The following is a 24,574-nucleotide window of genomic DNA, read 5'->3' as shown; positions in this document are numbered from 1 at the left end:
CGCCATATTGCAGGTTGTATGTAGAAAGGGCGGTGAAAGCCGTATTCGACAAGGGAACTATTAACTGGCGTAGTCTTCCCCTGACCTCCGATTCCGAGTAACATTATCCGATTCGGGGTAATGACATTGACTTTATTAAGATCGATGTCAGCGGGTCTCGTTTGGAACCAGCCAGCGCACCTGTTTCCACTGTGTATGACTGCGAGCAACTTGAGTGTGATTACTCTCGGGCCTGCCGCCATGGACCGCACGCACGGAGAGGACCCAGGTGACAGCTGACTTCAATTACGGAGTTTGCCCGGTTGGAGTGCAGGACCAAAACGGACCCCCTTTCCGAAAGGTCTGCACGTGTAGAACGCCGCCGCCGTCGCCTCGGGGAGACGAACGTTATCTTCCCCATTTGCCGTGACCGTGCCGGGGAACAAAGGGCCTCGTTTCCTGTTGCTCTTTGGCGTGCCAAGCACCGCGACATGCTGGCGGGCATCATCTCCGACACTCGCGAACATCTCCAAGCACGAGGAACCACTTTCGGCCTTTTCGTGACCTCGCGTTCTGGCCTCGAGCGGCGGTTGTCATTTGATGATCAACAGATGTCGGTGACCCGCAGAAACCTTCGGCTGGCCGGGGGCCATCACCTACCGCAGTCGACGCTACCTCGACGACAACCTTCTTTCCCCCAGACTCAACATGTGACGGGGGCGTGGCCCTAAGTGCAGTGGTGTGTTTGTGCGCACAAGTTTGTGTTGTTTGTGATCTGGGCCCTTCCCACCCAGGCGTGGGCGTCCTCAACCTAGGGAATTTAGGGAAGGAGAACAGTATAAAAGTCGACAACGAATGCGGCAGATCAGCCTCACTGGAGCCTCACTTAAGCCTCACTTGAGCCTCACTTGAGCCTCACTTCAACTTCACTTCAGTCTCACTTCTAACCACCATGTTGTAAACATGTAAATAAACCCTCTTGTAATCTTCCTCCCATCACTTAACTCTTTGACTTGGCGGCACTCCTGTCCTGGTGGTGGTGGGAACGGGTGTCGAAGCTTGACCGCGGTCCCGTCAAGCAGCGAGCAGCAGCAGCGAGCTGGCAACGACACCGAACCGACCCATCTTCGCCAACAACTGGTGGCAGCGCCAACAACTGGTGGCAGCGCCAACAACTTGCTACGTAACACAGGGGACGAAATGTGGGGTGTGACTGAGGACCTATATACCCGCAAAGCAGGACAGTGGCTCTGAATATAGACGTTGAATAAAACAAAAGTAATGTTCGCTAGTCTGGCAAAGAACAAAGTTGCTCATAATCGTCTTATATTTAAACTTAAAAATCTTAACATAAACAGCAATGTTTTGAACTGGGTTGTTAACTTTTTATCTAACAGACAGCAGTTCGTGTCTGCCAATGAATTTTGCTCCGCACTAACCCATGTAAAGTCTGGTGTGCCCCAGGGCTCGGTGCTCGGGCCAATCCTCTTCCTTATTTACATCAACGACATAAGCAGCAACCTCACTTCTACAATTAGGCTATTTATTTTTTTTTATTTATTTAGTACATACTGCAGACCCTTTTCAGGGTCCAAGCAGGACAGGCATATATTCTTAAAACTCAAAAGATACAGAACACAATGAAAATAAATATACATAAAAATGAGGAGACAAATATTGCAAACTATTACGATGTCATAACATGGTTCCAATCGGATATTGTCCGCGGAAAAAACGAATACTTAAAACAGTCACTTTTCGCAAAATACGGTGTCAATGAGTGAATGTGATGATGTCGGGTATAACGTGTGGTTAAAGGGGATATGTACTGTGAAGGATCCAAAGCAAACTTATGGTTAAGTAAAGAATAAAGAAAATCAAGGCGATATTTTCCTCTTCGCGTTTCAAGTGTTTCAATATTGTTAGCCGCCATGAGGTCAGTGGGGGAGTCGGTGATTTTAAATTTGGAATAGATAAACCTAACAGCTTTTCTTTGAACCCTTTCTAATTTATATATGTTAAGTTTAGTGAATGGGTCCCAAACAACCGAAGCATACTCAAGCTTTGGCCTGATGTAAGTGTTATACGTTAGCAGTTTTACGTGAGAAGGTGAATTTCTTAGTTTATGCCTCAGAAAACACAGCTTTTTAAATGCAGAGGAGCATATGTTATCTATATGTGAGTTCCAGGAAAGACAGCTTGTGATTGTTACACCTAGATATTTGTAGCTATTAACCTGCTTTAGTGTTGATGATCCGAGTGTATACACGTGGTTAATTGGGTTCTTTTTATGTGTTATTTGCATCGAAACTGTTTTTTCAGTGTTAAGAACCATGGAAAACTCGCTGCACCAATCAAGAACATTTCGAAGACACTGGTCAAGTTCGTTTTGATCGTTAGTACACGTAATTTGACGGAAAACGACACAATCATCAGCAAACAAGCGAATATGAGTTCCTGGAGTAACCACATTAACAATATCATTGATGTAAATCTGAAAAAGCAAGGGCCCCAAGACGCTTCCTTGGGGCACCCCAGAGGTGACTGGGAGACAACTGGAGCTGCACCCATCGACTGAAACAAATTGCACTCTATTCGTGAGGTAATCTTGAATCCACGATATTAAAATGTCTGGAAGATTAATGTTTTTTAGTTTTTGAATGAGTTTTCCGTGGTGAACTTTATCAAATGCTTTGCTGAAATCCATAAATATGGTGTCTATTTGACCATTCATATCCAGTGTTTTAGCAAAAGTGTGTACTATTGTAACTAATTGTGTCATTGTAGAATAGCCCTTTCTAAACCCATGCTGAAAGTCGCTTAATATGGAGTGTTCTTCAAGAAATTTGTTAATATGTTTAGCAATAATATGTTCGAGCATTTTACAGCATGCGGAAGTTAAAGAAATAGGACGGTAATTTTGTAGTAATGTGCAGTCACCTTTTTTAAAGATGGGAACAACTCGAGCAGTCTTCCATTCAACCGGAAGTTTTGATGACAGCAGAGATTTTTTAAACAACACAAAAAGAAACTTCGCAATTATTTCGGCATAGCGTCGCAAAAATACATTTGGTAAATTATCAGGACCAGAAGAAGTTTTAGGTTTCAGTTCTAAAAGCAAAGCAAATACACCAGGGAGGCTAACAAAGTCAACCTCCGATACAGGAAAATATGATGCGCTTTGTACAGTTTGTACACCTGCTTCAGAGAATACGCTGTGAAAAAAAGAATTAAAATGGCGTGCAATGTCAATCGGATCAGTCAAAGTATGTCCCTCCGCTGTTATTTTTGAGATATGTTTCTTGCTGTCACTCAGGAAGTTCCAAAATTTACTTGGGTCATTTTTAACAAAACTGGGTAACGTTGTGTTAAAGTACAAGTCTTTTGACTCACGAACCGCACGTTCAAGATTATTTTTAAGCGTTTCAATCTGACTTAACTGCTGGTTTTTTTTCTTAGATCTTTTTAGTTTTCGCTTCAGTTGAATAATCAGATCTTTGCGGACGACTGTGTTATTTACAGAAAGATTACTGACTCTCATGACACTAATGCTTTGAAATCAGATCTTGATGAAATAGCTAAGTGGTGCGAACAATGGCATATGGAAATAAACGTTTCGAAAACGAAACTTGTAACATTTACGACGGCTAGAGTCACTGAACCCATCTTTTATTCTATCGGTAACATGGCCATTGAAAAAGTTCCTGCAATCAAATACCTAGGTGTCTACATTTCTTCTGATTTAACATGGCACAAACACATTGAATATATCACCACTAAAGCATACAAAACCCTGGGTTTCATTAGGCGTAGCTTGTACTTTGCAAATCAGGCGACCAAACTTTTAGCATACACAACTTTAGTCAGATCACAACTAGAATATGCCGCTTTCATCTGGAACCCACATCAAGCTTATCTTGCGGATAAACTGGAATCACTTCAAAATAAGGCTGCTAGGTTTATCACAAGGAAATACGCGCGCTACTCCAGCATCACAGATATTAAATCATCTCTAAATTTAAGCTCTCTTGGAAAGCGAAGACTTGTAACCCTGCTATGTCACTTTCACAAGATGTATCACAATCACTCGCCATTCACAGATTCTCATATCAAACCAGCACATCGCATTTTCCCCCGATTAGACCACTGCTTCAAAGTGCAACCCCAGATAGCTTACACTGAACTTATGCGTCATTCGCCATTGTTCCTTGCCATCTATCACTGGAATGAACTACCTGCAGAAATTGTTCTCGAAAACAATTACGACGCATTTCTTAACAAACTGAAGAGCTTACTCTTTGCTGGCCCTTAATGAAATATTATCAGAAGTGTATTCTTTTTTAGATTGTCTTGAACAATGTGGTCCACGTGTGTGCGTGTTTTAAAATACTTTATTTATCCTGTTGTCTTCCCTATTCATCTGAGCTCATGTTTGTTTATGCTTAGTGATATTTTTCACTGTGTTATGTAATACGATTGCTTTATTGTTTTTCTTTAACCCCCTATGTAATGCCTATAAAGGGCCTTTAGGGTATTTGAATAAAAAACAACAACAGTTTACGACAGCGGCGAAGCAGTGGAAGTGGTAAGTGGACACATGCACACTTACGGCGGGGGTAGTGACCGCAGATCCACACGACGAGAGAGAATTAACTAGGAGTGAAGAATAGGATGGAGTACGCGCGTTTCGTGCGTATTTTCAGATCTAGCGGCTTACCAGTATCCGTCAACAAGAAGGCATACCACACTTCTATCCTGACAGTACTCATCCAGGGTGCAGAAACTTAAAGAGGCCAACGAAAAAACTTGAAATGAAGGTGAAATTAGGACACTTCGCGGAGCTAGAAAGGAAAATCATAGGTGTAGCATTTGGAGACAGGAAGAGAGGAGAGTGGGTCAGGGAACAAGCGATAATTAATAGCATCCTAAATCAAGAAGAAATGGGCATGGACAGGGCAAGCAATGATGGACAATGATGGAGCAAAGATGGACAGGGCAAGCAAGTGAGACCGAGGATGAGGTAGGTATACGCGAGGCTGGGGAAAGACCGAGCTAATTGGAGGTCAGTGAGAAAGGCTTTTTTCTTGAATCAGACGTAGTTAGGCTGCTGATGACTAAAATAATTACCTGATAATTACTTCTTTGGGGCTATAGGAATGGCTTTGGGTCACCAAAAAAAAAAAAAGACACAGAAAGCGCAGGAAAAACAAACGATAATTATGCAGAAAGAGAAGTTTACACCGGTACTGATACATTGCGGCAATGGAGAACAATATAAGGAAATAAACACACTTTACAGCGCATACACTTTTCCGGGAGGTGATTGGGCACTCGTGGGAGCATCCTCGAATTCCAGCGCGGAGATGTGGCACGCTGCCAAGCGTGCAGGAGTCGTCGGTCCGAGGGACTAAATGTCACCGTGTAGCGTCAGACACGGGACCCTTATCTCGACGGCCTCTAGATTAGCGCCATTCATTACACCGGCGGCAAATACTTATCTATGCTGGTACGTACGTTACCTCAAATTACGGATCGGGGGTAGAGCGCAGAAGCCATACGTTCGCCCCGCAGGGACTTGCACCGGCGACGCACGAGTATTGTTGAAGCGGTCGTTGAACGCTATCTGTACTTTCCACTTGCGGATATCCGCCCTCGTCGATAAAGACTCGTCTCACTCAGTGAAGTCTGAAATCAGTCATTTGCGCTAAACGACTGAACTGCAGTGGAACAGAGCATCGCAGCAGGTGCGAATTGTACGTGTGAGTGAGTGAATGAGTGAGTGAGTGAGCGGCAATTCAGATTACGCATTCGTGTATCCTCTGAACACCGGACTGATGGTGAAAAACCGGGAGGAAATTGAGAGCGCTGTCATCCCTTTGTAATAATAATTTTATAAAACTCCCTGTTACGAAGTTCTCGACTATCATCGGCGCCTGAACGCGCTAAACAAAAAGAGACCGACCAATTTCCTTTTGCAGCGCTACGGGCCGATTTATCTACTGAAGAAGTTATAAAAAAAAAGCTGGAGAAGGAGATTGACGCGACGCCACGGCGACGATGAATAAGAAACCGACAGGGCGAGCCAGGCTGCAAAAAAAAAAAAAATCCTCACAAAAAACGTCGCGGCCGCGACGACGACCCCCGAACACTCGAGGCGAGAGCGCTAACTGTGCAGCGCATGCAAAGGCGGGGACGCGTCGAGAACAATCGGGGCGAGCTCGCGGAGGCGCCCGACAAAAGGCGCCGTCGTGCGAGAACAGAGGGAAGAAAATTGCGCGAGATACGAAGGAGACCACCCGTCGCGACAGATGCAAAGGCCGCCGCGCCGCCCGCTGGACGGAGCAGCCGAGCGCCGCCCGCGTCTCCTGCGTGGGCGTGCGTCAACCGGGCGCAGCATCCCAGCAGCAGCAGCGGCGACCTGCCTGCATCCAAACAAAACAGAGGAGGCGCTGTTTGCGAGAGCAGCTGCGTGGCCTCCACTCGAGCCGCCTGCATCAGTCTCGTTGTTTCGCAAAGGGTTAGCGGCTTCGGCGCCCGCGAGCACCAGCGCACACGAACATAGCAAAAGAGAGGGAGGCAGAGAGCGATGATGACGATGATAATAATTTCATTTTTAGTGTCGCGTATGTTCAGCTCGGTCGTTGGAAGAACGCAATGGCTAGGGTATTGTTTGGCCTCTTCGAGTTGGTTAACACCGAATTTTCCCAATCATTTCGTCCCAGAGAAGCGCAGCACCGAACAAGGAAAATCTTGCGCCCGTTATAAATCCGGTGGGTACATGGCGGCATCGGGAGTCGAACTCCGCATATCGCTCATGTGAGGCAGATGCTCAGACCATTAGGCTACCACAGCAGTATACACGCAAGATAGAGGGGAAAACATACAAAAGAGGCAGTGAAGATCTGTTGTTGGTGTTTCTGTGCCTATACATTTCCTTTATAGTGATCAGTACGGCTCTACTGTAATGTATGGTAGTTAACCGCAAACAGGAGCAGTCATAGCGATGAACCTGCAAAGGTCCCCAAAACGAGGCTAAAATTAGGTGCACTGTCCCAGCTGGAGAAAGTGGACAAGGGATGTCTGTGGTCGCCTGCATGTGTTAATGTTAAGGAAACTAAGAATAAATAAATGCCGGTCCCGCCTATGTCTATTTCTGCCTCTCGATCTCAGGTAGTGGACATAATTTGTACGTGTTTTTATTTAAATAGGCAGAAAGCCACGAATAGTGGAGATATTTTCCATGAGAAAACTTCATCCTCCGCTATTCCTTCTGCGGAAATGTATCCTGGGGATTTTACTGGCGATTTCTTTTTCGTGATTAGGATTGTTTTACACTGCTTTAGATTTTCATAATGTATAAATTTTAAAGCTTACATAAGGGCTCCTTCCGTTTTCCGATTGATGTCGTCACTAGACCGGTGCAACTTACATCTGATGTTGCAATAGCGTTCTTCATTAACTCTTGTGCGAAGCCCTTTCACAGTCCAACTACCTGATTCCCTCTCGCAAACATGCAGCGGTTAACAACGGAGATTGCGCTGTCTTTCCCTGCGTGTACATCTTTTCAAATAGTCACATAGCGCCAGCTATGCAGGGGAAAGAGGCAGCTTCAGGAAAATTTTCGAAGGTCACGGTCCCTGGGAGAAACAGCGGGCAGTGTGTAATCATCATGATCGATGGGAAACAGAGGAATGTGGAGACGCGCACGCACGCACACACGTGCTCACTCAGAGAGCGAAAATGTAAGAAAGAAAGGACCGGGCAAAGAAGCCGACCGAGAGGAGACACCTAACACAGAGTAGCCACGTCAAGAAATCAGTTTTTAATTTAATTACATTCAACTGGCCTCTTCTAACACGACGCACCTACTTCTTTTAATTCTATTGTCAGACAGTTCGCGCCAGCATCGCTGGCCTCCTAGCTGGGCGACAAAAAGGACCATGCTAGTTCTGGCGCATATGTCGCGGCCTTTTCAGGCACAACCTTTGCATCGACGACGGTTGCCCGTGCGTCGCCAAGCTCTCTCCTCGTTTTCCGAGACATCCTGCTCGACGAAGACGAAGCAAAAGGGTCCCTGCGGGTATTTTGTCTGTCGCGAGCGCTTCTCTCTCATTTTCCGTTCCATTTTATTTTTTCCCCGTGTCGTACGCGGCATTTTTCCGCTTGTGGCGAGCTGTCAGCCGCACTTGCTGCGTGCGACTCCGGCCTCCTTTGTTTGCAGACTCGTCATTGTCTACTGCTGCTCCTTTATCATCGTTCTTCAGTGCTTCGCACATCTGAATGATATGCCGGCCCGCAACGCCTAAGACGCCGACGCTGTCAGCTTGCGGAGGCTTGGTGCGAAGGTCTATGCGAAACTACAAGGCTTGTTCTAGATGTATGCACTCTATACGCGGCGCGTGAATGTGTTGCTGAGCTTTAATTTTCAGTTCTTTATTAGAGTTTTAGCATCTGGGGATGTGGGAAAGGAAGGTTGTGAGTTCGATAGCTGGCCTTCGAGGCAAAGTTCATGCTTGGCTGTTCTTAGAAACCCTGGTTAAAAAAGAGCATTCCTAAGGTGCGCCTTTATAACGCGCAGATAAGCAACCCTTACGACTCATTTGGCTGCAAAAGCTCGCTTCCACAGTTTCGATCCCACGTGTTTCTACTGCAGGGGCCCGTCTAGCGAGAGCTATGTGCGCCTTTTTTCGTGGTCACGTATACAGTAAACAGAAATGAGTAAATTGGCAGAAAGCTGTCTTCTAGTGCATCCCTTTTTTAAAAGAGGGAACTCTACAGGACAGCATACTTCCTTTTTTTTAACAGTAGAGGCACGGGGGGGTATGGGAGCAGTTTCCAGAAGTGTTGCTCTTAGGCGTCGCCCGCTCCCACGCGTGACGAATCAGTTTCCGTTAGGACAGCTGAATGGAACACGCGCCCAGTCTGAAAGCCATTTTTTTTCTTTCAAAATCGGGAAGACCGTGCTCCCAGTACCGGAATGTGCCAACACCACCTTGAATCTGCTCGCTGGGAGCCGTCAGCACTCCTGCCCCCCCCCCCCCCCCCCCCCCCCCCACTGCCAAGCTTACAACTGAATCCACGTATAAAGTGCTGGATGTCCTCCTGGCCTGAGTGGGGAAGCTAAAATTGAGAGCTGCGCTTCGCGTAAAGCGCTCGCAAAAATATTAGACACCTTCGCCGACTGTTTATCGGCTGGATAGGTAAGGAAGAAGAACATAAAATAAAAGCGCCTTTCCGCTGTTTTGAAACTTTCCGAGGTGTACGGCGAGTGTCTCAACCATACGAGCGTGTGAACTCTTTCAGGAAAGCGCGTGGCAATCCCTCGAAGCAGCGTAGTTTCATGAACACTGATGCATTATAACACTGACAGTGCCATGCCGAAAAGACCGTTCTAACTCACAAAGCGTATTTTTGAAAATTGTGTAAAATCATAGGTAAAGCATCTAGTATGTAAAAAGGTTAGACATGATAAAGAACTCCGATGACGCACGTCTCCGGGACCGCCACAAGTACAGCGTCGACCGCGAAGCACTTTTGATGATGAATGAACAAATGCGATTTCGCGGAACTGCTCCCGCCATTCCAGGTTGCAAGCGCGTTCATAAGTTGCACGCCAGCTGACGGCAATGATGAGCGCTGAGAGTGACACTTCATCGACAGTACCAGGGATGTTTTTTTTTTAGAGTGCGTGGTTAAACATTGCGTTCTGGCGACACCTTGAAAGAACAAGGCCACGGACTGCGACCCTAAGTTCAACAAAGGTCGTAAACGCCCTCGCAAGAACCTCGGGCAACGCAGGACACCATATTATACCAAGGCGAAAAGAGAAAAAAACACCGAAAGCCGAAAAACAAGCGGGTCGCAAACGGCGCATCTCACACGCCAACAACGGTAGCAAAAACACGGCACGCGCGCGCGGCTGTCGCGCGGCAGCGGCCACTGCTCGACTGCTATCTGCCCCCGCAAAGAGAACGGACGCGTAAGCAGGAGGGGAATACACCGATAAAGAAAAAAAAAAGTAACGAAGCGAAAAAGAAAAGAACGACGTCGACGCGTTTCATTTCGCGCGAGAAAAAGAGACGCGCCCACTCCCGCGCGATGCCTCCGCGCGCTAGCGAGCGAGCGAGTGCACACACGCACGCCGAACAGCGCGCGGAGATGGGGAGAGTGGGGGACGGGGCAAACAGGCGAGCGGCGTCGGCGGCAGCAGCCAGCCGAGCCGCGCGCGTCGTGTGCGTGCGTGCGAGCCATCCGCCCGAAGCCCGCCGCCGCGCTCATTACCATCGCGGCGCCGCCGAAACGGGCGAGCCCCGGCGAGCCAGCGCCGTCGAAAGCGCGCGCGGTCCGCTGAGCAGAAAAAAAAAATAAAAGCGAGCGACCGGGAAAACGACAGGAAAAAAAAAACGGAGAAGCGGGCGAAGAGCCGACGAGCGCCGCGCACGCAGCACCCGACGGCGGGCCGCGCGGCTCCCGAGGAGAGCCGGCCTGCCACCCCGAAAAAAAACAAGGAAAAGCAACGAAACGAGCGAAGAGGCGCTGAGCGGAGCGAGAGCGGCGGCCGCACCGGGTGCCCGCGAAGCCCGACAACCCCGAGGAGCGCGTCGTCCGCCGGCGCGCGCGCGCGCGCCTCGGCCTACGAACAGTCTAGGCTGCGACCCCCTCTGTTGAGACCCCCACCCCACCCTGCCTCCCGACCGAGCCGCCGAAGGAGCGAGCGGCTCCGAGGCGACCAAAGATAAAAACGCTGCGCCCCCCACCTCCCTTCCTTGCGATCCCCCGCCACTCGCTCCTGCTCAATCCGCGAACGAAAAGAAAAAAAAAAGCGCAGAGCCGAGGGAGCGCAAAAACAAGTACTACGCGGCGCGGCGCGACGCGCGAGCAGGGAAGCGCGGAGGCCGGCAAGCGAATAGGGGGGGTCGCGTACGGGGGGAGCGAAAAAAGCGGCGCGCGGCTGGGCACAGAAGAAAAACAGGGAAAAAGCAAGAAGAGAAAGAAGGCCCCCAAGCGAGCAAGCGGGCGCGCACGGCGGCTCGTCGGCGGCTGAAAGAGCGGCGGCAGCGGGGCGCGCGGCGCGCGCGCGGACACTCCTCGCACGCAGCCTCGAGCGCGCGGCTCTTCCCTCCGCCTCTGGTGTTGCCCTCCCCCTCCGGGCGCGTATCACTTTTACCGCCGCCCGTTCCCGGCTCGCCCCGCGCCGCCGCCTCGGCGCACACAAACCACCAGCGCTGCTCCTCCGGTCATTCGACAGGGGAGACCCCAGCGAGTGCGGACGTTGCGTCGAGCCTCTCCGACGCTGCGCTCTCTGCCGCGCGCGCGCGCGCCCGCTCCGTCGGCGCTTCTGGGTTTGCCGCGTCGTCAACGCGCGCTGTGTGATTTGTTTGTGCCGCGTCGACTGGCTGTGCTTTTGTTCCAGCGACCCTTGTCTTCGGTGTGTGTTTCGTTTTTTTTTCTCTATTTTGTTTCGTTCTCTTGGTTCTTGGAACAACGCGCCATACTTGGATTAATGAGAACGACCAGACCGGACGAAGCGGACCTTCCGATTTTCGCGTCGTCTACTGCCTCCAATTCCTCTATGATAGACGCCCAGGACAACTGAAACCCTGTGAGTGTCTACATGTTTCTTCTTGACAGATTCTTTTTCAGGTGCTGGCCGCGCGAGGCTTCTCTAATGTCATATCAAAGTTTCTTGCGCACGGTGTTCCGGAGAGAACTTTACTGTTCATTTAAACAGTTGTCTCAGCAGAAGACGATACGAATTACCTGTGATGGAAATGAGTACTTCCAGCAAAGTTTATGCAGTTTGGAAAACTGCGCGTGGCTCGAAACTTTTCGGTACTCTTAAAGCGTAAAAATTTCGCCTACTGGCGATATGTGGATAGTTTGCTTAGTTGTACGAATATCTTTTTTCGCATTTAAGGTTTAAGATGCGCTTTTGTTAATAGCGTGTCGTTATTCCATCCGAAAAGCAAGAAGTAGAATTCCATTCAGGTGCGCGGAACCTCGAAACACTTGCGCGTAACGGGGATGAAAAGTTGGAAATGAAAACCAAATGACACCTTCGCAGGTACTGACCGAGACCACTTTTTGTAAGGTCTCACTTTAAAATCTGTACAAGTGCTAGAGGAGTTAGTTCATGGTGCGTTTTCTACTTGTGCGCGTTTTTTCTCATTCTACCGCAAAACCGTCACGGATATAAATAACACCGAGCTCCTCAAGAACGTCTGCTGCAGTCCATCCGGGCACCGCACATTAGTTATAGCTATGCTTGCGTGGTTATCTGGTTGTCTTTCAGTGTCATTTGTCGAAAAAACCTGTTGAAGGTGCGTGGGTCTCGCCTGTTAAGACTTATCTTTAATCCGAAACTCGCTCAGAGTTGCAAAGTTGTGCTCTTATGGGCATAAAACTATGCTCAGGTCCGCTGCGCTCAAAACTAGTTCTTACTAATCACACTAACTTGTGCTGCTTTGTACAATCCTTCGAAGTTTGCGCATATGATGCAGGGAAGTACGTGTGAAAGGCTACCGCGTGCGCGGAAACACGTTGTGATTTGAATATCCGTCCTGAGCGAACTGTTAAAGCCCTGAAATACGTTTGCGCAGAAGTAGTTTGAACCTCACAGAAAAACTTGAGGAAATGTGAACTCTAGCCTCTCGCCAGTCCTAAGAGCAGAGCCGCGCCCATGGAGCCAGCGCTGGTTGCCTGCGTACGGGGGTCGACCCGTCTGCGTAAAACGAGCCGCCGGCGATTTGTCTACAAGTTTCCGCCGATAACAAACCGCAAATAATATTGAAAACTGTCGACGAAAGGCCTCCACGAAGTCTGGTTTCTTAAATATGGCGCACTTCGAAGATTTTCAGCGTTTTACGAAACTCTTGCGCTCCTGGGAATGCAGCTTTCCCGCCGTGTCCCTTGCGTATCCTCAGCGTTCGCGTTGGATTTTCTTCCGAAAAACTTTTCTTCGCGGAGTACAGATTACACTTGAAGATGGCCTTTAGCTGCTATTCAAGCCAGCAGTAGTCCCTCTAAATGACGGCCTGATGTTTTCAAGCGCTGACTGACTGTTCTCTCCGTGTGGAACGTTAGTCAGGTATGGCATGGACATTCCGTCTTCCCGTTTCGAACCGCAGCTTGCTAGTGAAAAAGCGCTTTGCCGTGCGAGCTAGTAGTTTGTCGAAGAGCTTCAGTCTTGGGCGGTAACGAGGCAGTTCCCAAGGCGTCGTGCCAGAGTGGAGAATTCTAGCCGCGCAGTTTTGCGAGTTTGACAATGCGGGCTTCTGTGCAGGAATAAATTTCTTTGTCGGTAATCTAATTTGTTCCGCGATTGCGTGCAAAACTGCTGTTTCAGATGTGGCGTTGTTTTCTAGCGTGAAGGTTACGTTTTAGCATATAACTCGTCCGTTTTCACAGGGAATTTGGCCAAAATATAGTGGTTCTTCCTCCTCGAAGAAGAAACTGATGTCTGTGTTTTACGTGGCATTCAGCGTATGCGGGTTTTTAACGCGTATCACCGCGCTGTCGTTTAGCCACGTCTTTTGGCGGAGCTTATGTGTTAGCGCTTTCAGTCGACGCGCAGGTGATTTTGCTGTTTCCTTCGCGGAACGGTCAAATCTACATTTCGGTACCAAAACGCCGTTCTTCGAGGTGTGCGGATTTCCGAATCGTCGAAGGAATCGCTGCATCTTTGAATTGACCAGTCTGCTGCTAACTCAGCGCGGAGAAAAGCATAACTTAGTGCTCTGGCGAACATGTCGCCGTTATGTCGCATCCAGCGTACTAAGGTCACTCCAGTGGTCAATCTGCTATCCAGCTCATAAAGCTAAATTTAAAGAACTGATTTCTTGTGCAGTGCGGGCTGCTGTGATGGAGAAATAACTCCACTGAGTGGTTTCCAGCGCAGCCAGGTCGCAGGTGCAAGTAGAGACGTCGCAGTGACTGGCGGTCGCTAACCAGAGGGATGTATCAAAAGTGGACGTAATGTCACAAGTTGTGCTTTGTTAAAACATTTACCGGAGCTGTGCGTGGAAGTCAGGTGTCGATCGCGGTCTGGCTGTGATAAAGGCGCAGCCTGTTTTATGAGTTAACGTAAAAGAGGTCGTGATGAGCTGTGAATTAATTTTATATTCATCATTAAATTACCCAGACCAGCAGATATACCTAGTCTTGAGGGCACTGGCGGAAAAAAAGTCGAAATCGCTGCCTGAGCGCAATTCAGAACATTGATACATTGCCCCGGTGTACGCGGTGAGAAAAACGGATTTCTAGGCTACGCAAACTGCACTAACAGGTGTAATATTGACGTCATCACTTCAAGTACATCATGGCGCTGCATTCTATTCTTGCTTCGCAGACGCTATGATTTTACGTAGGTATAGGGCAAAACGCGCTCCGGTTCCCGCCCGTTTAATTACGCTACTCGGCGCGTATCACTCGCGCAGGGTGCAAACCGAATACGATTTCTTGGGAACACATCCCGCATGTTTGAACTGACGCGACCAGGCAAACCCTGTTGCGACCCTCTAAGAAAGGCCGTTGCCCGACCGCACGACTGGCTGCTGACGGCGGAACGGCGACGAAAAGTCCCAAGAGGCAGCAGCCGAGCGACAAAAAGGACCGCGAGCCGCCCCGGCGGTGCGGAGGAGCGAGCTCCATCGCACCATCATCATCTCCGCGAGAGATAGCCACCGCCGAAAGCCCGCGGGATGGTCCGTCGATAAGGACGGCCGCTTCGTTTTCCGGGGCGACCCGCATCGGCCTTATCGCGCGCGCGGTGTCCGCCGGCGTCTTCCCTGCGTCGCCGGAGAGTCTCGCGAGGCCCCCGCGGTTTTGCCGTTCTCTTGCTGTTTGAAATTCCTGTGACGGCTTCGCGGTGTTTATCTCTTCGCCGACGTTAAGGAAGCGCCTTCCGATGCGAGGAAAGCGGTTTTGTTTCTCGTGGACGCGGTGAGGCTGAAGCGCGCGCGAGTGGGACCGGGAGCATCTCGAGTGCTGCGCCGACCTCCCGCAAACAGCGGAGCGGAAGATAGGGCGCATTCCTTGCGGGGCGTAGTTTGAATCGCTGCCCTGTAGACACTTTTATTCCGGGAGAAGTGGACGAAACGGGCGACGGGGTAGGCAGGAGGGAAAATCGGAGCGGGAAATTTGCTGGGTTGCGGTCCTTTACTGCGGCCGAAGGGCGGGGCTTGAGGATGAAAAGAAAACCACCCGGCTGGTAACGGTTATAAATTATAATGCTTATGTGAACGGCTATGTAAGTGAGCTTTGCACTTTAGTGCGTTTTTGTAGCCACTTCTGTTGGTTCCTTGTGCCGCCAACCGCTCATACTCGGAGGCGGATCTCCGGCTAACTTGCTGAGTTTAGTTTCTTACACAAAGTCTGTCGTGCGAACAATGTTTGGTTACACCATTTACGCGTTGCCAGGATGAGGAAATAGCGGTCTTAGCGTTTGCGGCGAAGAGTGAGACGGCGTACTGCGCTGGACTGCAAAGCGTGCACTTTAGAAAAGTGATGTAGAAAGAACCCAATGGAAATTGAGCCCTGAAGGGACCTGTACATTCACGGGTATCGCATAGGAAGGGTATGCCCGTATGTAAATGTAAAGGGTTATCGGTGGTAGCACAGTTTCTGTTTGTTGTTAGCATGAATGAGCTCGTGAAATGTGGTCTGAAAGGTTAACGTGAACAAACGTCGTTCGATTCGCGGTTGTTGAGATATTGCACTCAAATAAGCCGCGAGATGCATAGAATGCGTAACGCGCACGCGGAAGTTCTGTTAGCGCACGTGATGAGAATCTCGATTGTTAACCCTCTGCTCTTTTGGGGGTATATACATTATTCATAATCGTGACGCGAACAAGCGTCTGCGCTTTTAAAGACGAAGGGTGTCACGGAGACTCACCTCTGACTTGCATATAATTAACGTCTAATGTGCGATCGCTCGGAACGCCTCTGCGGGTACTGGAGTATCGTATTATTGTAATCATGCTGTGGTATTTCGTGCCTATTTCTTTATTTAGAGCTTCTTGCGAACGCTTTAGCAATTAGGGCCTTCGAATTTCTTCAGACCTTTCAGCTCAGGCCAGAGCTTAGAGGCAGGCTCAAGTGCGGCGCTTTATGCCTGCGTTTATAGCTTTCTTTTTCTTTTTTAGAAGCGGAGTGATCTAAAAATTTAGATCGCCTTGTAACCTCGGAAATGTGGGCCGTTGCTCACTTTTACCATTTATAGTGCAGAAAAAGTTATTGTTAACACTGCGATAAGAAAGCGGAGCTTACCGGACCAGCATCGGGAGTTGTAGCTGGCCTCAGAGACCGGTGTGAACTGCGAGGAAAAGGCGATGACAGAGGAAAAGTCGCTGCCAGAATTATACTTGCGTACGAAATCGCTGCATACGGTCTTGTTTGTCCACGTAGAAAAAGAACCCATTGTAGAATATGTCCCCCCCCCCCCACACACACACACACACGCAAACACCAATAAATCCGTCCCTGCTCGCCATTACCACTAATTTGTCCTACTGTGACACCGCTTGCTACCTGGGGGGTGGCTGCATAATGTATCAGAAACAGCACCCGGCTCTTGCGGAGAGCCACGCCCTGAAACGCCACGAGTGCACTTTCGGCAGAAGTGTGCTTGCTTGCGTAGCCGGCTCGTCTCCACACACTCACTTCCCGTGTCAAATTTTCCTCTTCGGCCAGACCTGTCGACGTGAGCATTTCGGACAGGAGGTTCAGCTTCCCTGCAGCCGTGCTTGCACGCAGAAGGCAGCTGAGCCAAAAAGAATGTAAGCCCATAAACCAGCTAAAACGCGTCGCCGCAGGCCAACAGTCGCTCGTTCCGACACACAACCCAAAAAAACGTCAGGTTGCCGCGGCCGCCCCCTCCCGCTCGCTGGCGTGGCTGCCCGTCGGCGCCGCGCAGATAACGAAGCCTCAGCGATAGCGGTGCGCGAGGTCCGGAGCGGTGAAGCTAGCTGTGCGTGCGTTGCGCGTGCGTCGCGCCCCTTATCGCGCCGGGGGGGCTCACGAGGAGGGCCGCGTCTGTTTACCGAGCTTCCGGCCTCGACGCCGCCGCGGCAGAGCGCGCGACCCGCGTCCCTGTTGTCTCGCGTCGATGGAAGCGGGCTGGCCAAAGGTCGCAGCCGGCGGCGTCGGCGCGGAAATTGCGGCCCCCTCTCTCAACCGCCTCGCTTTCCGCGGCACCGCTGCTTTTTCTCGCGCGGTGCGCTTTCCGCCCCTCTTCCTCCCCCCTCACACCCCGTCTCTTCTCGCAGGCAACGCGCGTACTGCCTGCCGGCTTTCTCCGCTCATCCGCATTTCGGGATTGCGTCTCTTTTCTTTGTTTTTCCCGTCGGAGTGTTCCTGTACTTCTTTTTTTTTTTTTTTATCTACGCGGCCGGCCCGCAGCTTGATTGTGCCCTTCGCGCCTGCGGTGACGCCGCGGCGTCCGCGTGTCCCACTCGCGGGCGCCGCCGGTAATTACGTTGCCGCCGATTCGCCCCTGGCTTGATATGTCCTCCCCCTCCGCCGCCCCGGTGATCCATACCGACCGGGGCACGCGCTTGTCTAGCGACGCGTGCTCGATCGAAAGAGAGCGGTGCAGAACGGGAGCGTGTACGCGGTAACGCTGTGTTGCGTGCCCTCCCAGCTGGCAGTACGCATGACTACCAGTTGCTGAACTGTTCTTGTTTTCTTTTTCCTCTTCGGCAGTAGGTGCAGAAGGTTGAATTACGGCGAGTCCATGTCGCTCACCTTACTTTCATTGTGGGGACGGATAAAAAAAAAGTGGTCAATTTTGAGTTGAGCACACGCATTTGTGTCTGGTATTCACGCTGGCTCGACCGCACATGCTTAATGTAAGCCTTATGATTGCGGCGTTGCGCGCTAGGCTCTAGGTGTGGTTGCGAATCCCGAGATTTCTCTCTAGCAGTGCGTTTTTTTTGTTTGCATGAAATTAACGCAGGTGTAAGGAGAGCCTGCTCCCTGCCTTTTGTGGGCGTCACGCGGCAGTGTGTTTTGTACTCGTCGGTGTGTTCACTGACGAATGCGAATTCCGACTGAACTGACGTCACGAATAGAGCGGGGTCAGATGTCGCAGGAGGCTTCTGCAAGACCTTGGGCGTGGTCGAGCCGTAGTTCCGGCGCTGTCTGAACATTGCGACATGGGCTGATTCGATCTGCGCAGAATGAGCCCGCCGTCCTGTTAGCTTCTTTTTTTTTCTGCACAAAATGGCGCAACTTCACCGCACTGAGGAGAGAAGCAATGGCGGCTAGCTCGAAGGCGCCCTAATAATGGTAGGGCTGTACCATGGTGAGGAAAACGCGGTTGGCTTCTCTACAACGTCGCATGTTCCATCTCGGGTGTTCGTATCCTTGGGAGCAGGCTGTTCGGGCTTTCCGTGCTGCTTCAGAAAAGGCGAAGTCATGCCCAACTCCTCGCAGATGGTTTGCGGAGCCCATGGAACGACTGTAATCTTAGCGCCGAAACCTTCACAGCGCTATGCTGTGGGTCGCGACGTGCGCTCCATCTTACCTGCGCTGCCTCGACAATAGTTGAATTAATCGCTCCAGAGAAAGTGCGTTTTCTTTTCTTTGCTCACACAAGGCTTAGCGTGCTCTGAGGTTTTGGTTCACCGCGAGTTTGTGTTCTCGGTTTTGTAGGAGTTTCTTGCATGCCTGTACATGCAGCCTGCAGCGTAAGGAGCGCTTTTCTGGCTACTGCGTCGTGGTAAACTGTCGTGGGCCTGCTGCTTCTGCCTGTAAACATACCGTTTTTTTTCTATGTTTTGTTCAAATACTGTTTTGCACTGCATTTCACCACGCGGCCGTTGACGTTCCGCACCGTGGTGCGCCTTACCTGTTCCAGAACAATGTATCGTTTCCTCAGGGATCTTCCGCTCGGGGACACCGGGAACAAAACTGCGCAGCGGCGTCATTTCCTGGAGCTGATCGTTCTTTAACGGCGTGCGTCACTACGGTCGGGGCAGTTGCACCCTCGGGAAACCGCCGCGCGCGAGAGAGAGAGCGCGGCTCGTAAACCTAAGCATTCCTCCCCAGTGAATACATTCAGACTTCCATTTTAATTCCCGGCTCCTGATCTGCGTTGGGTCCCGCAAATACGAACTCGTTTCCCCTTTTCACGGGCAGAGACGGGCCAGCCACGAAAACCTAAATCCATCGCCAAATGGAATCGTCGTTGCGACAGATAGCCCTGCTCGAGTTACGCGTATCGACCAGCGGTGCGATTGTTCATTGTGCGTCGCTGACCGCCGTCCGGGCCCGATGTTAAGGGCGGGACCCCGACAGGAGCGGTTGCGTCGTCTGCCGCCTAATCTGCCGACGCACCTCGCCCCGTCTGTGGCCCTTAGCGCAGCTGCACTTGGCGGCCCCCAGCCGCGAAGCCCCGACGCGTGCGTCTGCGAGCGCCCGCGGCGGTTTGCTCCGCGTGCCCCAGACGAAGGCCACCGCCAGCGGCGGAGAAGAAAGCGACGCGTCACGGAGCAAGCCAGCGGCGCGTATTAGGCGCGGCCCGCGCGGGAAAAGCCTCCTGCGGGCCGCCGCGTCTACGCTCGGCGCGTGGCGCGTCTCGTTTTGCATGCTTTTTTGCATGCGACGGCGGCGTGGCGCACTGGCGCGAGCCTGCCCCCCCCCCCCCCCCCCCTCGCGTCAGCGCGCAACCCGCATGTGGGAATCGCTGGAGCGATGCCAGTGACCTTTTCCGCGCCGCGTGCGGGCTCGGAACGCGTCGTCGGCGGCACTGCGCGAAAAAGGAGCGGCCGGGCGGCGGTCTCGGGTGTTTGTCGAGCCGAGTCGCTCATCACCCGTCCGCTCGGCGCTTCTCGTTCTTCGCGTCGGAGAATGGGCTTTGTTTTTTCGGCCGGACGAGTCCGCCGGTACCTGGGAGCGCTCGCGCTTGCGCCGCGGCGGCGACGGGGCCCGACCCCATTGTTTTATTGTTCGGCTCGAGCGAGCCGACGCCGCCGACCGGGGACGCGCTGTGCACCGACGCACGACGCCGCTGGAAAGCGCGCAGGCGGTGGCTCCTTTCTTCTCCGGCCTCGCCTCTCCCCCACTACGCCTGCTCCCCCCCCGGGGGGAGCCCTTTGTGCTGGCTTCGAGTCCCGCCGCCGCTATCTGCGGCACCGTAACGATTACGCGTGCACCTTCCCGACTTCGGGCGGCTCATTGTGCGTGCCAACCCCAGCCCCTTTCTCGTTTTCTAGACCTTTAGCCGCCGCAGCAGTCTGCGGCGTAGCCAGTGTGCGAGTGAGTCGGCAGCGGCGAGAAAAGAAAATACCTGGAGAGGACATTGCGAAGCTTCAGGAGCTGGGTCCAATTCCTTCCGGCCTTTTGTCTCCGGTCTTGGTTGAAAACTCGACGAGTCTCGTCAGCGAGGCGCGATCAACGCCGATAACTCGCTACGCTCGTTTTCAGTTCGAAATGCAACGAAATGTGGACGCCGCGACGAGTTCGACTCCTGTGGCGGTAGTTTCCGCGTTGGTTAGCTGTAGTTGGGCTCCGCGTCCCTCCTAACCTCGACAGCGGCGAATCGGCCGCCCTGCTCGCAAAAGGCTCGAAGTCTTCCGAGAACCGATGCGTGCCAGGCTTCTGTTTGCATATCCCGAGCAGAGCTTTTATTCGCCGACAGCGCGTCACCACTACGCCCCCGCTCTTCGCCTCTCGAGTTCCGCGAAAGATATAACGCTTCCGGCTACTGGACGCTCTCGCCGTTCCCTTCTCCCTACCTTGCACCAGCCTCCGGGATGATTGAAAGCTGGCGGTACAAAACGCTAGCGGCGCGTAGTCAAAACTCCGCTCACTCCCCTCTCGTTTTTTTTTTCTTTGTTCCTCGTACTACTTCATGCGCGGCGCGTCGCCGTCATTGAGCGCGGCAAAACGGCGAGCCCGGTCCGTCCGTCCGTTCCCGCGCTCGACCGGTCGGTCCTGCCCTAAGCGCTCTTTGCTTCCGGCCATTTTTCTTCGTTGCAGCGACGAAGAGGGGGAACGTGGCGGCGGGGAAAAAGACATTTTTCTTCGCGTCTTGCCACCCGCCCAGCCCGACGCGGCACGGCTCGCCTTCGCCTGCGCGAAACGAGAGTGAGAGAAGAGAGGCTGGCAGCAAAGAAAGATAAAAAGGGGCTCCGGCGCGGGCCTGTTTGAGGAAAACCGCGCCAGTCTCCGGACTGAAAAGGGCCGCCGGCGATGACATCGGCGTCGGCGACGCTGGCTGCCACCGCGACGGGGAAAGGGGCAGCTGCGGCGTTGCGCGGTCTGGGCGAGCTTCCGCCTCGGTGCCCGGCGTCGGCGTGCGTAGACGGGGATGAAGAAACTAACGCCGTTTTCAAGTTCTTTCGTTTCGTCTCCTTTTTTTTTTCTTTTCTGAGCTGAGAAGGAGAAAATAAGCAGCGGAAAAAACAAAGCACGCAACGTGGCAACCTCAGGCGAGGTCCTGCTGCTGCTGCTGCTGCTGCCCGGGCGCGCCAAAGCCGACGCAGCGCGACCTTGAAGCGTTGCGGAAAGAAGCCGACGGGCAAGTAAAAAGACACACCACATAGTGTGTGTGTGTGTGGGGGGGGGGGGGGGGGGGTTAAAAGGAAGGCGCGGCGAGTCCAGCGGTGGCTCTGGATCTTTCGTTCCTGTACTCCTACGAGGGAGACGGCACCCACGCGCACGTCATGCGCGAAGTTCTGGGATGCTTAGTACGAAATATTCTCCCCGGAGCTTGCGAACTCACCATGCAGCAAGTAGTTTGACGGTCAGCCCCGTGGGAGTTGGAATGGAAGCAACATGACACGGGCGGTTTTGAGGAACTCACTAAACGAAACGCTTCTTGTTTACGCAATTGATTGGTCTCGTTCATCATGGTTACCTGTCATCCGGCTTAATTACGGGGAGCTTTACGCTAATGGAAGGTGGTTGTTCGCGCTTCCTCGGGTTTTCACGAAGAAAAGAAAGGATATGGCTGGAGGCGCGTGAGACACATCACGCTTATCGCTCCGTTCACTGGGGCGGGAAAAGTCGTCAGTGACGGCTTTATGAACTACCTGGCTGCATTTCAAGAATGCTCCCGAGTCCTCACAAACCTCAGACGCGCTGTTGCTCGTTTGCTTCCCGGGCGCCCTACCCTACGCGTGCGAGCGTGTTGAATCGGCGAGGAATGAATGAACCGAGCGATTGCGTTCGAAGAAGTCCTATTGAACAAGAAAATAAGGCGGGATAAGAAAAATGGCGGTGGAGCTCTCATTCAACGTCAACCCGGCGCCCGCTGCCAGTCAGCTTTCGCTCTTCCTCGAATCTCTTTCTCTCTGGCGTGCCTCAGGCCTCCGATCGCGCACTGAAAGGCGCTGAATGGAGCTGTCGAGTTTTGTTGCCATCCGAACGAGTTTTCCGTCCTCCCTCTTTCTGGGCATCTCTCTCCACGCGCTTCGCCGTCTCGGCCGCCGGCTTCCGTCCGCCCCACACGCGCGCGACGAGGCCGTGTCTGAATGCGTTATTGCCTGTCGCAATCGGCGCCGAGGGGCTGAGACGCGGATGGCACGCAACGCTTGGCGCGTGGCGAAACGTTCACGTTACGCCGGTGCGCGGTTCGGGGCTAGCTGTTTGTGCTTGGAGGATTCCGCGTCGCTCCTCAGAGCCAGAACCCGCTCGAACATTTATTGTGCGAGCTTGGTTGTTCACCGACTCCTCGGTGCTCAAGCCGCAAGTGGATTTGCATTTCACTTCCACCGAAGTGCGGCAAAGAGTCGAATCCGCGAGCCCGTGGGCAGCATTTGCAGGGTCGTCCATTCTTAGAGTGAACACTTGAGCGCGTTTTTAGTCTAAGAGTGGACGACTTTGTAGAATAGCGCACTTGCATCTAACGCCACCGTAAGGTTGTATTGTGTTTGCGGCTACACGTGAACCCAAGGAAGATCCTTCGCTCAGCGTTGCGCTTTCTGCCGCCTGCGTGCATGTCGGGTCTGTCATCCTGTCAGGTGACAGTGTGCTTCCCGCACAGTTCGGTGTTCGCCTGTACGGTTGTATGGTTTACATGTTTGAATAAGCTTTCATTCATTCTGCTTCCTATTGTTCAAGCCGAGAAGAGCGCCAAGCACAACGTTACGGTACATGTTCGCTCGGCCCTTCTCTATGCCGTCATAATAAACAAAACTGAACTCGACTGGGGAACAAGGTTTATGATGAAGAGGGCTGAGACGGGCTGTTTGCTTCATCTTGAGCGGTGAACAAACTGTTACTCCGTACTTTTTTTTTCCTTTTCTGCTTCGTAGTTTTCTCCTATATGAATAATTTGCAACTTGAGACTATCCAGCGCCATGGACGCTGTCCGTTTTTCCTACACACGAAGACACGAAAGTAGTATAGGAAAAACTAGAAAAAAGAAACAAAAAGCCACTTAGAAGAAGTGATCGCTTCAGCCAACGCTGTGGATGGCACCAAGCCATTTGAGAACGTGCCGCTCAGCCAAAGCAAACGCGTGCGCACCATCGGTGGCGATCTTCGCTCTGGCCGCAAAGCGTGCGCTTTAATTCTAGCATATACGCTTCCGCGACGCGCTTATGCATCTGCTTGACTTTGCCGCTGTGCCGGCCTAAGTCTTCGGTTGCGTGCTGCTTTGATTTCCTTTCTCTTTTCTCACGGTCGGGTTTGCGTTGCGAGGTGAAGCTCGCGAAGTCAAAAGGCGCCGAGTGCGCCTGCGACGACCTGCCGTGATGTGTGTGCGGTTGCTCCGCTTCCACGCCCAGATAGTTTCTAGTCCGTTCGGCCGGAGGTCTTTTTTATATTCGTTAGTTTTTTCATGGACTAGCAAATTTTTTTCACTGTAAGCAAGTTTAAACCGAAAAAGAACAGTATTCAGAATTCCAATTCGCGTTTTTGACTAACAAATGATTAAATGGCAGGCAATGAAGAGCACTGCGACGCGAAGTTGTGCTAATAATGGACCAAGACGGGTTTCATTTGGCACAGAAAATATTACCTCTGAAAAATTGAATTAGTCTTGATGACGGTCACACTGACATTATCGCAAGCTTCTTGTTGCGACTAGCGTAGTTCAGCGATACTCCGGGAACTTCTGTATGAGAGCCGCGCTGGACCCAAACCCACGACCACGAATTTTGCGTCCGGTGCTCCTATCAACTGAGCTACGGCGTCGGGTGTCCAATCTGTAACCGAACCTTGAGCTTTCATGAAAACTTGCGCTTTTCTCTCGAATATATCGCCGCGTCGCCGCTCCCGAAAAGCCGTCGGTGTTCCGCGGGCGAGCCCCGTCGTCCGGAACGCCAGACGGTGTGGGTGCCCCACGCTGCTGCGACCGAGCACAAAACCGCCGCGGGACGCCCCGCCTCGCCGGAAGCCCGCGGAGCCGCTGCCGGCCCGACCTTCTTTCCCCGCGCGCCGGCGTCCCCCGCCCGTTCCCACATACTGCGGAGTCTTTCGGCTCGCGAAGCGGATGGGGTCGGGTCCCTTTCGGGGCGGGTGGCTGCGACAGCTCCGGCCGCGACGTGGGCGCTGTGCCGGGGAGGCCGCCAAGATTAGAAGCAGCTCGCACGCAGGGCGGTTGCTCACGGGCACGTGCTCACGGGTCTCTCGCGCCGCTGCTCGCG

General features: G+C 52.1%; 2 protein-coding genes across 2 annotated transcripts in view; both read left to right on the top strand.

Annotated features, from left to right (window-relative positions):
- Nucleotides 1-3,553: 3,553 nt before the first annotated feature.
- LOC149343568 (uncharacterized protein B0403.1-like) lies at nt 3,554-4,348 on the top strand. Its single transcript, XM_089542427.1, has one exon. The coding sequence runs from the start codon at nt 3,581-3,583 to the stop codon at nt 4,289-4,291; it is 711 nt and encodes a 236-aa protein (XP_089398553.1). The 5' UTR covers nt 3,554-3,580; the 3' UTR covers nt 4,292-4,348.
- A 6,751-nt stretch (nt 4,349-11,099) lies between these two features.
- The window catches only part of LOC149343567 (uncharacterized), a 62,948-nt gene continuing 49,473 nt past the window's right edge, over nt 11,100-24,574 (top strand). Inside the window, exon 1 of the mRNA XM_089545964.1 lies at nt 11,100-11,581. The gene's annotated coding sequence lies outside the window, so the exon portion shown is untranslated. The remainder of the gene's footprint in view (nt 11,582-24,574) is intronic.

This window comes from Amblyomma mixtum, chromosome 5, assembly GCF_055824585.1.
Source record: "Amblyomma mixtum isolate Tamu chromosome 5, ASM5582458v1, whole genome shotgun sequence".
Lineage (NCBI taxonomy): Eukaryota > Metazoa > Arthropoda > Arachnida > Ixodida > Ixodidae > Amblyomma > Amblyomma mixtum.
Note: the sequence above shows the minus strand (reverse complement) of the source record. Positions and strands in the feature narration are given on the sequence as shown.